The 16,577-nt window shown below is 42.0% G+C and overlaps 1 protein-coding gene across 1 annotated transcript in view; it reads left to right on the forward strand.

Annotated features, from left to right (window-relative positions):
• ARHGAP31 (Rho GTPase activating protein 31) overlaps positions 1-16,577 on the forward strand; it is a 529,796-nt gene that overhangs the window by 284,021 nt on the left and 229,198 nt on the right. The window contains exon 4 of the mRNA XM_078656718.1: positions 13,315-13,397. Coding sequence (XP_078512844.1) covers positions 13,315-13,397 — 83 coding nt within the window. The remainder of the gene's footprint in view (positions 1-13,314; positions 13,398-16,577) is intronic.

Here is a 16,577-nt window from a genome sequence, read left to right on the forward strand (position 1 = left end):
ACCAGCCGCCTAAAACTGAACTCGGACAAGACGGAGGTCCTCATCCTGGGACCCTCACCCTCCGCCTGGGACGACTCCTGGTGGCCTCCCGCCCTGGGCTCCGCACCCAAACCAACAGACCATGCACGCAACCTGGGCTTCATCCTGGACTCCTCCCTCTCCATGACCAGGCAAGTCAACAACGTCTCCTCGGCGTGCTTCAACACCCTACGCATGCTACGGAAGATCTTCTGGTGGATCCCCACCGAGACCAGGAGGACCGTCACCCAGGCCCTCGTCACCAGCCGACTGGACTACGGCAACGCCCTCTACGCCAGTACCACCGCCAAGCTCCAGAAGAGACTCCAGCGGATCCAGAACGCCTCAGCCAGACTCATCCTCGACATCCCACGAACCAGTCACATCTCCAGACATCTCAGAGACCTTCACTGGCTCCCCGTCAGCAAAAGAATCACCTTCCGCCTCCTCACCCACGCACACAAAGCCCTACACGACCAAGGCCCGAGCTACCTCAACAGCCGAGTCAACTTCTACGCTCCCAAACGCCACCTTCGATCAGCCAACCACGCCCTCGCCGCCGTCCCCCGCATCCGAAGAGCGACTACAGGAGGAAGGTCCTTCTCCTACCTGGCTGCCAAGAACTGGAACTCCCTCCCGACCGACCTGCGCCTGACCCAAGACCACCTCTCCTTCAGGAGGAAGCTGAAGACCTGGCTGTTCGAGCAGTAGCGGCACCCCCCCCCCCCCCCCCAGCGCCTTGAGACCCTACGGGTATGTAGCGCGCTTTACAAGTGTCATTGATTGATTGATTGATTGTTATATTATTGACGCACCTGGTTGACTTTGCACACTTTACCCTCTCCATCTCAACGTTCCTTACTACTCTCGCACCTGTGGGACTATACACCCTGCTCACACCTACCTCAACTGTACCCTCCTTTAAACTCTAAATATTCTAAACACGCTTAAGCAAGTATATGCTCCTTATTATTGCACTTTATACTATTGACGCAATTGTCTGTCTATACACTGTGTACCGACACTACCTCACCTGTTACCTACCTCATGTCCTTTATCCCACCTATGTAACTAGCACCTTGTACCTAACTACCTCATATATTACTCTGTATATACGCTTTATTACTTTGTATTTTTTACCCCCATGCCCTTGTAAAGCGCTCTGATATCTGCAAAGATCTTGTTCGCGCTATATAAAACTTTCAAAATAAAATAAATAAATATAAAGCTAAACAGGGTAAAGTTGATTGAATTAGTCTGTACCACAAAGACAAGTTACCTCTGTCTTCTTGATCCCGGCCACTGGCTCTTCGTTGATCTCTACAGTCCTGGAGTCGGGGTGTCAGTCACGAGGAAAAAGGATTCGCTACCTGAAACCTGGAAGCTCACTCCAGTCCCACCGCTGTCCTCAGACACCTATGGAAGGTGCCACTTGTGTACTCGGCCTTTCACGCTTGGGCTGGTATAGAGAACTACCTCGCAGCCTTCTAAACCAATAGCAAACTCCCTACAGAAAACACCATCTTAGGCAGCCCATGATTTGCTAGTTATAGCCCGGCGGGTGCAGCTACAATGAGATTGGATGTGGGGGTGCTTCCAGAGTAGCACAATTCATAGGGTGGAGCTTCAGGGTGGCAGATGGAACAAGAGGACAACAATGCGCAGATACAGATCCCGTGGGGAGGGGTACACTGGCACTGCAAGGAGCTTTTCTTCCTGAAAGTGGCAAGTGTCTATTTTATAACAGACAATGCATGGGTCTAACAATAACACATGGGTTCCCAGAGGAAGTCAGCGGTTGTCACATCTCACGCCTCCTGTGATGTGGTTGGGACTCCTATGCACACTTCCATTACTGCCCAATACACTGTGATTCCTTCCTTTTCAGCCCACAGCACTATGAACTCATCCTCTCCACTCAAAGTAATCATAAACCCTTCCTTCCACCCTCGCCTTGTGCCAATAAATTCCGCTATGCATTGCCGGCAGAGTTTTGGTTAAACTCCGTGCTCCAAGTGGAGCGGAGTGGCAAAATTCAGTGAATTCCGCCGGAGGAGTGGAGTTTACCACCCACTCCTAAAAATTTCTTTTGACTGAACTATTAACAGATCAGGCATTATGGCTGAATATTGTTGGGAGTTTCTCCCCATTCCTGATCAATCTGTAATTCCTTTTCCTAGGTACTAGGACACAAACTCTCCAGCACACAAATAAGTTGATAATACACCAAAAAAAAGTAATAAACTGTGTATTACTCTTGCATAAAATAGGCATGTATTTATATCACCATCACCTCACTTTTATATTGTTGTCACTTATGAGTTACATACAAGCATCTTGTGTATAAGTTCTCCTGTAGCATCACTTGCATTGTGTACTTTCAGAGATAGGAACAATAACCGAAGAGCGGCTTTCACGCTGAGCTGTGCTAATGTTGACTATAACGCTAATCAAACCTGACTATGCTGGATCATATGTTTTAAAAAAAAAAAAGTTAAAGCTATTTATAAAAATGCATCATTGAGCTATACCATAAAAAATGCATATGAATAGATTAAATGCTACTTCTGAAACTGTCAATTCCTTTTTCAAAGTAAATCTTTTTGTTCCCTCACTTCAAAAACTGAAGTAAAAAGCCCTTTTACAGTTGCAAAACCTGGGATTCATAAAATCACATGGTTTGTGACACAATCGGAGAAGAGCTCTTCTTTATGTACAAAATCCCTTTCACAAGTTATGAAATTATTTTAGACTCATTAAAGGGAGTTAGCGATCCTTTCCAGTCATAAATAGGAAGGGGCAAGAAAGGGGCATTCTCCTGCTGTTGAGGATTCAGAAAGGTATTTATCAATGGTAACTGAACCAATGAATCACCCATCCCCTGGTTGGCGGGTATCTGATTTACAAAGGGGAAGATTTCCCCATGGGACACCTCCCTCTGTGTGAACCATGTTGGTGGCATGGGGGAAGCAGGCAGTGAGTGGTCCAAAGGGGAAAAAAATGAAGCCAGCACCTGTGCCTTTACCAGACATAGACTGCTTTAAAAAAGAAAATGTTTCCTCTTTTGGAAAGCAAATTTATGAATGGATGTTTGCTCTACCTCGGACAACATGTGATGGGACCTATTAGCACTGAGGTCACATCGCAAATTGCATTCTCATTTGCAAACCAGTGGTTAGGCAAATTGCACATTCCTGATTTGCAAATACGAATGATACATCTGGGACCCGGTTACCGAGGGTGTATGCAGGTTTCCAGTGGGTGCCTGGCGTTGAGGGTGGTGTGCTGATTTCGCCTCCACCCCCTCCCGAGATCCATGACGTGAGATTGTCTCACTACCAAAGTGCATTTTAATTTTTGAGCTCCATAATTGCGAGCATCCTTAAGGGATTATTTATTTCCCTTTGCATGCACTTTTTCACAAATTTTTCACTTTCACGTCCCTAGGTTAGGATGGGCCTTAGCATGCCCATACCGCCGGGGTTTAGTCCACGATAGGTCCTGACGAATGCCAGGTAAATTAACACCTACATTGGCAGAAACATGTTGACCACCTCTTAAGTCTATGGGAAACAACCAAACAATCTATTTGGCTTAGTTTCCAACACATTGTTTTTAAAGATGTCCAATTGATCAATTAATAAACCATTTTTGATACTTTTAGACATGTTTAATCTCACCATCAACACTATCACCTAGCACTCACAATTTCACTTTACCCGCTCCGCAGTAAATCTGGCGTTGAAGCACACTGGGGAGGCATTCGGCCTCTCCCAGTGGGGCCCGATGATGAAGCATGTCACCAACCAGGTTGGTGAGTGAGGGCCTTCTATACAAACCCAACTGGTTTTGTATACTTTCTTTGTTCTGGTTGTCCTATTGAGAGTCTCTCTACACTCTTTCCTTGTTTTGAACGATATATTTGGGGACGTTCGGCCACATGCATCATTGTAGGATTTTGCGATTCCTAAATTGCGAAAATTAAGGAATCGCAATTTAGGAATTGCAAAATCCTATGCATCAAGAAATCTTAAAAGTTTTTAGGATTTCTTAATTTTCTGTATTTGCCATTCCTTAATTGTGAATCGTAATAAAGGAATGGCATTACATTGATTCCTATGGGCCTAGAGGCCCATAGGAATCAATGCCTTTTTGCAATTTTTATTTTGCGAATCGCAATTTGTTGATGCATTCCAAAGGACCCCCCCTGCACCCTTGAAATGTTTTTTTAAGTGCAAGTTTCATACACACATGTCCAAAGGACATGTGTGTGTGTGTAACATGACACTTTCAAAAATGCTTTTTTGAGCATTTTTGAAAGATTTCGCAAATTAACACGAGGGTCAACCTCGTGTTAATTTGCACCTCCTATTTCCGAATTCGCATTTTTAAAAAAATTAATGCATTGCATTTAAGGAATCACACAAATGCGATTCCTTAAATGCAATCTCATTTTTAGGCATTGCAAAAAATTGCGAGTTTTGTGAAATTGTTTAATGCATCCCAAAAAGTGATTTTGGAATCGCAAACGGCCGATTTTTCCGAATCGCACCGTTTGCGACTTTCAAAATCACTTGATGCATGTGGGCGTAAGAGTGTACCACTATGTTCTCCCTACCTCTCTTTTTGTTGAACTGTATAGTTTCTGATTCACAACTCCAGAATTTGTTTGCAGTGAACTGACCAATGATGTGGTACTTAAGTCTTGATTGGTTTTTCACTGTTCATACACATCCAAGTTAAATTTAATGCTAGTCACAGGTATTCATAAGATTTGCTGTCACAACCCTCTGCAATCAGCTACACCTTCAACTAATTCTTCCATCCCACTATCAATATATTTAGCACTTTGGAGTCACCTCCATACATTAATTAGTATACTTTTAAAACGTATCAATATGAAAAATGTTTCAGTATTTAATTGAATTAATCAAAACATTAACAGATGAGCATGAGATCTAAACTCCATAACAATTCTGAATAAAGTTTGTCTTAATGTATCATTAATTTAAAGTAAATACCATTGTGTAAAACAATTGCATTCACGAAAATTACGAGTTAGTAATATAACCACACAGTTACATAATAACCCTGGCTGTGTTTATAGACTTCCTACTTACATATGCATCTCCAGCCAAATTATCCAGATTTCTGTGTGAAGTTGTTCTTAGTTATTGTACTACTATTGGTTGTTGTTGAAGATGAAGGGCCCGATTCACAGAACTAACTTAAGACAAAATCCTAAACTTACTATTTTTGCTATTCACAGAAGTTAGGATTTTGTCTTAAGTTTGTCTTAAGACAGACTTAAGACAGACTTAAGACAAAATCCTAACTTAAGTCTGTCTTAAGTCTGTCTTAAGTCTGTCTTAAGACAAACTTAAGACAAAATCCTAACTTCTGTGAATACCAAAAGTAGTAAGTTTAGGATTTTGTCTTAAGTTAGTTCTGTGAATCGGGCCCGAATATTTCAAGAAGTCTTTAGTCCATGCCCTAATACACAGCTAATTCTTGGATTTCAGGTGATGAATAATGATTCTTTCCTACTATTAAGGCTCTCTCTCTGCTTTGTTTTCCTTATCTGTTAAATACTTTCAAATGTCATATGCTGTTGATTAGTGTCATTACAATCAGGTTGTAGGTGTGTAATATTGTGGATGTTCTTAGATTAACACTTGATCCATGATTAATTCCACTCCCTCCATCTTTCCAGAAACAATATATGATTTGGCACTTCAAGCATGTAATTTCATGCTTCATATTCAAATCTCTGGAATTTGATTGTGATGAATCACCGCTTCTCTATGAATGGGTTTGTAAAAACTCAATATGTTAACTACATAATAATTAGATTTAAATCCAAATCTAGCTGCAGGTGATTAAAGGAGGTACAGATTCAACCATCCTCTCTCGGCCAATCCTTCAATTCCTGTTTTCCAATTCAGGATGAATGTGTTTGGGACCTTTGTGTTTATATATGTTAATTAGTATAACTTGGAAGTATTCTGTTGTTTTCAATTTGATAAAAAATACATATTTCCTATGTCTCTCTCAATAATCTTCCTTATTATTATTCACGTTGGACTTGTCAAACCATTGAAATTTGCTGTATGAAACAGAGAGAGTGGTATCTGCGTAGAGACTAATCTTGTAGTCTTGAGTCCAAATGTTGATGCCATAATGCCCAGACCCTGCCGAATTTAGGAATTCCCGGGCTTGATTAATAGGGCGCAAACAAGGGCCAAGAGCAGGCATCCCTGCTGGGTGCCTCTCCTGAGAAAGAGAGAGTGCAAACAATTGCTATTGAGGGCTATACTTGCTGTTCGGTATGTATATTTGGAGAACACCATGTTGATCACATTTGGGACAAAACCCATACAAACAAGATATAGGAAGAACCAGTCCAATGGGGTCAAATGCTTTTTCCATATCAACCAATATCAAACAATAATAAACCACTTCGACCAGGCAGACCAACCCTCACACATTGCTGTTTGTTTGCCTGCCTATAACTAACTTGCTCTGACCCAGATGGATCAAGAAGGGAAGAGTCTCATTAAGCCGCGTGGTCAGTATTTTAGTATATCACTGTGCATCTAAGTTAAGTAAGAGCTGCAATATCTGCATTCTTTCCCTAGCATAGGAAGGACAGCAAACACAGCCTCTCCCATGGATGTATTTATTGATTTGGATTCTGCAAAATAGTTTATAAGATAGAGCGACTTTAGAGGCGAGGGTTTTGTGAAACAGGCTCATGACCCTCTTACTTTTCAGAGATTTTATTGCTTCCTTCACCTATTTTATATGTATGGGGACCTCCTATAACTTCCTATGAGACTTGTTAATTGGGGGAGGTTACCACTTTCAATGTATTGTGGCTGCACTAAAGGATAGTGAGGACCCTCAATATAAAGGAAGGAATAGAAATCTATGAAGTTTGGCAGCAAATCTGCTTCATTTAATATTTTAATTCCAGTGTGGATTTTCTCTCTTTCTTGGCTCTCAATATCCTCACAAGTTGTGTGCCAGGCTTGTCTCCCACATGATATGCATGCCTTTTTAAATCTAATGAAGATAATTCTGATTTATTAATGTTCGGGTTTTATAACTGGCTTTCTGCAGCTGTAAGTTGTGGTGCGGTTGGGTGGAAGGATTCGGCTGAAGGTCAGTTTTGATTTGTTTCATCTGTGCCTCTAATTTTGCAGTTTCAAGGGATCTAAGTTTTTTAAGATGTGTTGTGATAGGTACATATTTATGTTTATATGTTTATGTTTTTGGATTTGTAGAGCACATGGCTGCCCAAATAGGGCATCTCAGCTCGAAAGGACCGACCATGGCATAAGCCTGCCGATACAATAATAACAAGCCTGCCTTAAGACAGCCAGGTCTTAAGCTGTTTCCTAAAGTTCGCCTCATTAGAGCAATGGCGTAGATGGACCAGGAGGTTGTTCCATAATTTTTTAGCTAAGTATCTGAAGGAATTTCAACCCGGCCTGGCTTTTCTGATTCTGGGCACCTCAGCAAGCCTCAGGTCTGAAGTCCTGAGTTCCCTAAAAGATGCTGAGGAGACCAGACGTGGGAAGGGCTAGATAGGCACAGCAAAGGTTTGGAACTTGACCTGCCTAGCAATTGGGAACCAATACAGTTCAGTCAGATGAGCTGAAATGGAGTGATCCTTAGGACAGCGTAGCTGAGTTTGTCTTACTTGCAGCCTCTTTATAAGAGCCTGAGGAATGCCCAAATATAAAACATTGTTGTAATCAATGTATGAAGTGGTGATTGCCTGGATAAGGGGTTTTGTCTAAAGGGTTATGATACACGGTTTTATAGAGTGCACGTACACCTGTGCTAGATATGACCATTCAATTTTTAATATGATTTTCGAAAGTCAGATTATGAACGATCCAGACACCCAAGGCTTACCACAGGTTGGGGGCGTGTCGGTCAGGTCACTGGCTTGGGGACCAGAGGTTGGCTGATACCCATCACCATTACGCCAGTCTTTCCCCCTTTAAGTCTAGGACAATAGAGCCCCATTCAATCTGACACTGCTGGCAAACAAGTTCTCAGTTGCTCCGGGCAAATACCCGAAACAGGAGGGAGTGAAATCCCCAGCCCGATATCATATATTTCCAAAGATACCACTTGAAAAGCATCTCAACCTTCTTCTGATATTTCTGTTCCCTTCATTAAGGGTACATAACGGTCTATCTCTTGTCTGATGTTTCCCATCTCGATCACATCCCTCAAGAGGAAGGGATAGAGTTTCCAATTCATTTTCTTGTCTTGCTATTGGTACCAATCTGTAGGTCAGCTGAGACCCGTGAATGATAAGAGACCAGTACTGGGCCGATCTCAGCAGCCGCACCCACTGTAGGAATTAGAGAGTTGCTGACTATTAAATAATCCAATCTAGAGTGTGAGCTGTGGACATGGGAATAGTATCTCAACTCTGTCGAATTCATTGTTTTCCCTCCAGGCATCTCATAGACCTTTCTTTCCAAATGTTCTTAATCCTTTGAAGAAGGCATACACTTGTTTATGTCTTATTTTGCTTCTATTACTCTCCGGCTCCCACACTAGGTTAGAGTCGCCTGTGATAATCATGGCCATCAAGAGATCAAGGAATTTTCTCAAGAAAGCATCTTCAGTAGTGTTTGATGTGTATGTCAAGGTAGGAGTCAGCACATGGCCACAAGCTGTACTGATTATAATCAGGCAGTGATCCTATTTTTCTGCCATTATCTCATCTACTGTAAATTCCAAATCCCGCCTTAAGTATACATATATTACTGCCCCTTTTTTGTATGGTGTTGGCCAAAGAGTGGAATGCTGTAGTCAATGCTCCAATCCTACTTTAGTAATTTTTCCTCAAAACAATTCACATCAGGAAGTAAGTCCGGCAGAAGCTTCCAAACCTCCCTCTTTTGTAGGCCCATTCAGGCCTTTTGCGTTAAGTAACAAATGTCGCCATTAGGTTTAACTGTGTCTCTTCTGCCCCCTGTTTTCTGTCTGGGAGGGGGCTGCCGAGTGTCCCTCAGTACCCCCAGCCGCTCCCCGTTCCCCTTCAACAGCAGGGAGGCGGGGAGCACGTTCAGCAGACTGTCGCCTCGTGGTGAGGGTGGGCAAAACCAGCTGCTGGCGCCATCTTGAAAGGAGTTAGGCTGACAAGTTGCTCTTCTACTTTTAACTTCTTCCCTGATGGCTCTCCACCAGCCGGGCAGCTCCCTGGCAAGATCTGCAGTGCCTATATATGGATCTGGCTCATAGATGCAGCTGGAAACTGAAGCAGCATCAAGTCGGTAATCGAAGCTGTGAATAAGCGCTCCCACTCATGCTTCCATCTTGGCCACTTTGTTGATTATCTTGAGGCTTGTGTTGCCAATTTTATGTTTTTTATTTAGTAGAGTTTTGTGATTACTTGAAATTTCTTCTGCAGGGAGCCTTCATTAATCAGTCAAGTTCATATTGAACATTGTTTTCCAGGTATTCGTCCATCAAATTGTATTTAATATCAAAAGTTCTTAAAACTTCTGACAGCATGTGTTTACCACTGATATTGATGCTTTTTGAAGGGTATAATTTACATTGTAATCATGTCCAGATACTCTGTATCCCTCATTCCATTGGGTAGAAGTGCCCTACAATGACCTGGAACTTAATAGGAGGAAAGAAAGGAATGTAAAGTCCTCAGCATGTGGTTAGCATGTTGGAGAAATGTTTAAACTATGATGTTGGGAAAGAAATAAAGGAAGACCATTGGCCCATCATCAGAATTGCACATTATGAGATGAATATGCTAACACAGCGCTATCGTCTTTCTGCTTCCCCAAATACCTCCGTTTGTTTAGGTTACTTTGGAAATAGAATGTATAGAATTGATACAATGTCCAGTCCGGATTATTAATATAGTTTGATCACGACCCTGTTTCTTTTTACCTAAGATGTCCATGCTTTATATGAGGAGAGGAGTTGGCCTAACAGCTAGGGCAGTCGACCTCGAATCTGGGGAAATGGGTTTGGGTCTTGGCAATGACGCTGAACATCTTGTGATTCTGGGAAAATCACTTAATCTCGTTGGGCCCGATTCACAGAACTAACTTAAGACAAAATCCTAAACTTACTACCATTTTCGTATTCACAGAAGGCACTTACTCTTTTCGGTATTCACAGAAGTTAGTAGTCCTAACTTTAGGACTCCTAAATGCCTTCTGTGAATACCGAAAGTCTTAAAATTAGGATTTTTCTCAGTTTAGGAGTCCTAAAGTTAGGATTCCTAACTTTACTACTAGTAAATTGAGGAAAATCCTAATTTTAAGACTTTCAGTATTCACAGAAGGCATTTAGGAGTCCTAAAGTTAGGATGACTAACTTCTGTGAATACCGAAATGAGTAAGTGCCTTCTGTGAATACCAAAATGAGTAAGTGCCTTCTGTGAATACCAAAATGGTAGTAAGTTTAGGACTTTGTCTTAAGTTAGTTCTATGAATCGGGCCCCCCATGCCTAACAAAAATGAAAGTGTCCTCATGTAATGCAACTGGTGCTATGTAAAGCGCTCTGATACCCGATTCGGGTCAAGTTCGCACTATATGAAAATCTGTAAAATAAAATAAAAATATGCTTTTCGAGGCACTGGATTGACTGGAAGTTACGCAACTTGACAGCAGTACCTTATTGTTGACCCCTTCAAGGCACCAGCTTCAGTCTGTATGCCCTGTTACCCCTTTTGCCTTTCCTATTTCTTCTTCCAGAACTATTGGGAGTAACGGGGGTTCAACTTTACGAATTTTAAGCCGGAATGTGGCTGGCCTTTCAACTAAACTAATATCACCTGACTGGCTATGGTTCAAAAAGCCTTTTGATGTACTTTTATTACAGGAAACATGGCTAGTTAAAGACTTCCCAGTTGATGGTTTTGAATGTTATGTTCAAGCAATACCCTCCTGTTCGGAGAGGGCAACGGGTGGTTTGGCCATCTGGGTGAATCTAGCAGTAGGGGCCCATGTCAAGGTTATTTGAACTGATAGTAATAATTTCCAAGTGTTGAAATTTAAGACGTGCATGTCTTTTTATTTTATATACATTTTTATATTCATGATTTTTGCAAAATTACCAACACCAATTTTGTGCATTTATTAAACATCTGATGGAATTGCAAAACAATGTCGTAGTCCAGGGTATAATGGCCGGGTTTTGCCTGGCCGGAGATTTAATGCAAGATTGGTCCCAGATAGCTGTGCTTCATTTAGTTGCACCTGAGCAGGAAGGAAGGTGTAGTCTCTGGGAAGGTACAAATGGTGCTGACAACAGAGGCAGAGAACTGAGGAACTTTCTGCTCTCCCATAATTTCTTTAAAGTAATGGGCTTTGTTGGCATAAATGAACAAACGATACATACATACAGGGGTAGAGGCTGTACCTCTACAATAGTTTATTTCTTTATAGCACCTGATTTGGTCGACTTTGAGCTACCAGGGCAAGTGCTGGCTTCCACCTATGGGGAACATAACCCACTTGAGGTAATATTCAGCATCCCTACTAAAGATAAATTGAGATTGATTTTACTCAAAAAATGTGTTTGTCAACTTAAACAAATGCTTTTTCTCTTGTAAAAGTGGCCCATACCGCACTTTCACTTTAATGGCAGCCGCACCTTTCTTTAGACGCAGGTCATCTAAAGAAAAGGGCATGGCTGATATTAAAGTGAAAGTGCGGATTAGTGCGCTTTTACAAACAAGCATTTGGAATGCAATAGGTCTCGCTTTTGCAAGAGCTAAAGCTATTAGCATTGTAAATGACAATGCCTTTTATTTATGTTTTAAAAACCAAAACATTAATAAAGGACATTATAATTTACAATGCCAATAGCTTAAACTCGCTTAGTTAAATGCAAGACCTATTGCATTGCAAATGTGTATTCCTTTTTGGTTCTAACATATACAGCTACTGGTTGATTTGCCCCAAAATCTATTTCCACATTTTTTTAGCCTACTACAGCCTGGTGGTTGGGGGCTGGGGAGCGCTTTTGCCTCTACTGCAAATATATAAATACCCAATGTTTGCCCCCAGCAACGTATGGCGCAGAAGTGTGGGATTCCAAAATAGTTACCCTATTCAGGCCGATGAAAATAGGTTTTACAGACAGGCTCTTATAGCAACTATTTCCTCTTCCACCTTTATTTGCCACAGAGAATTGGATATTCCTTATATCGAGGACAACATCAAAGCCCGGCCTTCTTTACTAAGGTTATCCATCTGGAAAAATTAAAAGGCTTGTCTAACCAGAGGTATTATCCTGGATTGCCTTAGTTGTGAAAAGAGTACTGAGAGTCCATGGCTTTGCAATGGCGGATCCAGCCTTCGCTCTGTCAACCTAGAACAGGTCTTTACCGACCCAACCAGCACTTTAAACATCAGTAAAAAAAACAGTTAAGGAGAACTCTATATAATCATTGTGCTTCTGGAAGGATTTGCTTGGAGAGCTAAAATGTGAGCGTGGCAACCTACATGCTAGCAGCTCCTATAGATAAAACAGCAGGGTATCTGCCTAGAGTCAGGGGTTGGTGGGACCGGGGTCTTCTTTTATGGTATCGGGCAGGCACAGTGAAATCTTTGCTTTGCTTCCCAATGGGTTTTAACATCGGTCTGGATTCTTTCCATTGTCCTTGTGATGGAAACTCAGGGCTAACATTGTTGCATTTTATATTTTTTTAATACTATGTATTCAAAGCAATTTTTGTTTGCCTTTTAAATGAAACAATGTATTAATAATTTGAGGGATGCATTGAATATGCTTTTTAATCTGGTGGATGAGGAGGAAATAATTCATTTTGAGTGCCTTTTCAGAGCTCATAGAGCCCTTCGCACAATGATCTCTACATAGGTCTGGTTTTAAATCCGGGAGTTTATGCTTTATATTCTTTTGAAGGGGGAGGGGGGGGGGGGGGTTTGAAAGTTTTAATCATTGAATGCTTTTTATGTGTTTGTATTTAGCATTATAAATTCTTCCTGTATGCGTTTAACTGTTTGACACTGCACTTTCATGAGTACAATTCGTATTCGAATAAAGTATTGATATTAAAAAAAAATTACTTTGAAGTATAAAAAAAGTTTCTCTGTGAACGTTATTCGAGCTTTCCAGCTTTCTCAACTTGACACATTCGACTCCCCTAAGTGGTAAACAATAGTGAACACAACATTAGTTAGTACCACACTCTTCCTCACATTTTTTTTTAAATTGCTTTGATTGGTTTGCCACATCTCTTCTGACTCAACATTGTCCGATTCTTCCAACAGGAGGCGGTGTCATGCTTTGCCGAGCGGGAGCAGCTGGCGCGCATCCAGGATGTCATACAGGAGCTTCCGCCCTCCCACTACAGGTAACAGCTTGAACTATGACCTCTTTGTAGCTTCGGCCATTTTGTGGCAATGGCACGTGATCTCACAGGCTCCAAGCTATGACAGCAGAGAGCTAGATCTCCAGACAGTCAAGTCCAACTTTTTCCTGGCTGTGTTAAAACTATTTATGATAATTTTTTAATAAGGAGGATCAGTTAGCATTTAGTTCAGGCCGGAAGCATAAAAGTGCTGTAAAAGGTTAAAACACATGAAATAAATCAGTGTCCATATATAATAAACCTGTAAACATGAGCTGCACAGAAAGACGGTAGCAAAAGGCAGTGATGAGTTAGGAAAAGAGGCAACGAGGTAAGCTTTTCTGTCTCCTAAAGTGCAGATCCTAAAAAGTAGTATCTACTGTTTATCTGCACTTTTTTGTCCAAAAGCAAGGTTTTTGTTCACTGTAGTAAACTAAGAATGGTTTTTAAGTGAGTATGTGAATATATGTTTACACATAATTACACAGTTTTGTTCTTTTAACACAATTTGAGACTCTCCCCCTCAGTGCAAATCACCCTTTGTGCATTCTTTCTCCCCAGTAGTCTGCTGTAAGGTTATTCACTGTTCCTTTAGGTGGGCGAGTGGTAGGAGGGGAGAGTGGGGGGGGGAAGAGCGTTGAAGCGTGGCTCGATGCCTCTATCAGAGCACTCTCACCCCCCCTTTTTTGCCATACCTGCATCTATTTGCATGAGATGTGGCCTGCTGTCTGATACCGACCATTGCACCAGATGTGGTTGTAAGGAGGCACGCTCCAGTTGTCCAAGGACCTGGAACAAGCAGGTCAAGCCATCCCACCCCGGGATATGAACACTGCAGGAGACCTGTTTGATCATATGCTACCTTCCAGTTTTTATTGTTTAATACCATTTTCCTTCATTATTCGTTATACTATATCTCCTCAGCTAATACATGGTCAGGCTTGCCTTAGAGAGACAGGGTGCTGTACCGTGCACCAATGTTCTTTAGAATATCACTTGTCAAAGGAAATGGTTTGTGGTGGTTGGACGAGGAGGTAATGCAATCTAATGAAGATGCTTGTGGTCATTGAAATAGATTCTTGTGGTGATTTTACATGGGGACCTGATGATGATGGCTGTAGGGATCCAATGATGATGTTGGGGTTGATGATGTTCATGGAGATCTGACTATGATTCCATGGCCATCTGACAAGGGCGCCTATTGGAGATAGTAAGATTGCCATGAAGATCCCAAAAATATAGGCATGGTCATTTGACAAACAAGTCTGTGTTCGTCAAATGACAAGCTATATGGGTAGAAGGTTAAGATGTAGCCTCAGCAGTCCACTGGTGGGATAAAGGTTCCCCAAAGTGGTGTTAGCCAGTAGCTCATTTGTTTCCTGAGGAAGCTAGCCACTGATCCGCTGAGGAAATCTGCCAACTTTGGGGTGACCCTGGCGCCATCAGGGAGGGCTCGAGGCTCATTCCATTCCAGTCAGCTTGAGGTGACTACTATGATCTCCAAACTAACCCTTTCTAGACTCTTCCCTCCCCTCTCGCTCTCCTGGCTCACCACAAAAACAAATTTTACTACTGTGATTTCCTAAACAACCCTTTCTAAATTTTTCCTCATTCATCCATCTTTTGACTTATCCCAAACCTCCTTATACTACTGTGGGTTTCCTAATCCAAAACTAGAGACTCTTCCCTCCTCCATCTCTCCTTTTACTCATCCCAAACTTCATCTTACTACTATGATCTCCGAAATAACACTTTCTAGACTCTTCTCTCTTCTATTCCTCCATTATACCTATTCAGTCCAAATAACAGACTCGTATGTCGACTGCTCAAATGAATAATAGTGTACAACAACCCCATAGCAGCTGATGAATTACTGACTAGTTTCCTATCTAAATTAACTCAGATTTCCCTATACTAATCCACCACTAATCCTTTTTGGGTTCCGGAGTGGCACGCTAATCACCAAAAAGCGCTTTGACGCCTCATCTGGGATAATAAGCACAATATAAATATAGGTACAATTACAATTACCTTGGGTTTGAGCCATGTTTGATAAATTACAAATTAACAGATGGTTACATCTTCAACAGAGGGTGATCAATTGTATAGACTTACAGAATTATCTAATGAGTGTAAAAGTAATATGCAACAATAACTTGCTATACTGTTAAAAAACTCCCCCTGTCATTGAATGCTGAAACTCACAAGAATGTCTCGACTGTCCACATTTCAGCTGACTGATTCCTTTCCCAAGACTGAAATAACGCGGCACTTTTTGTTTATATTTTTTCGCCTGGAAACGAAAAGAGTGAGAGGCCACTGTACGCTATTTATGAAACCACACTTGTGGAGAAAAGCAATAGTGTTAAAAACTTGGAAATCCAGAACAGTCAACACAGCCTCGAGATAGCTGACAGCAGGAAGCAAAGGAGGAAGTAAGTTATCAGAAACCACTACAGCCTACACCACAGATGAGCTGACTTTATTAAGAGGAAGTGTATGCATCTCTCAATTGTAACCACACGCGATCACACACACAAACACACGCAATCACACACACAAACACGCTTACACACACCCACACACTTGTACACACATGCACAAACCTTCGCACACACATAGATGTCCTGAGACCACAAAGGCCCCGGAGAGTATGACCTTCATGGTCCATCCTTAGGACCAAGGGTCTTGTCCCTTCTTCCTGTTACAACGGTATACACCCGTTACAACGCATCTTTTACTCCGCACTACCATTACAACGCGACTTTTACTCCGCATACCATTACAACGCATTGCGCTGGGGGGCGCTCTAGGATAGGGAATAAGTATAATTTACTATCCAACACCTTCCCTAGGGTCCACGGGGACTGGAGTTAGAATAGTAAATTATACTTACCACTATCCAGCGCCCCAAGGCGCTATGCGTTGTAACGGTATGCGGAGTAAAAGTCGCGTTGTAATGGTCTGCGGAGTAATAGTATGCGTTATAACGTCATACATCCGTTACAACACATGCTAGGTTGCGCCACGCCGGCAGGAGTACCGCGCTCACGCCACTTCCTCCTTGTGGAGTTGTGGGCTGCAGCTCAGCACATCAGGTCTGCTCTCTAGTAGATCTCCTCTGGCTCTGACAGAGAGCACTTGAATGTTCTCGCTCAGTCGCACACTAAGCCAGGCCGCGGC

Source organism: Lissotriton helveticus, chromosome 8 (genome assembly GCF_964261635.1).
Source record: "Lissotriton helveticus chromosome 8, aLisHel1.1, whole genome shotgun sequence".
NCBI lineage: Eukaryota > Metazoa > Chordata > Amphibia > Caudata > Salamandridae > Lissotriton > Lissotriton helveticus.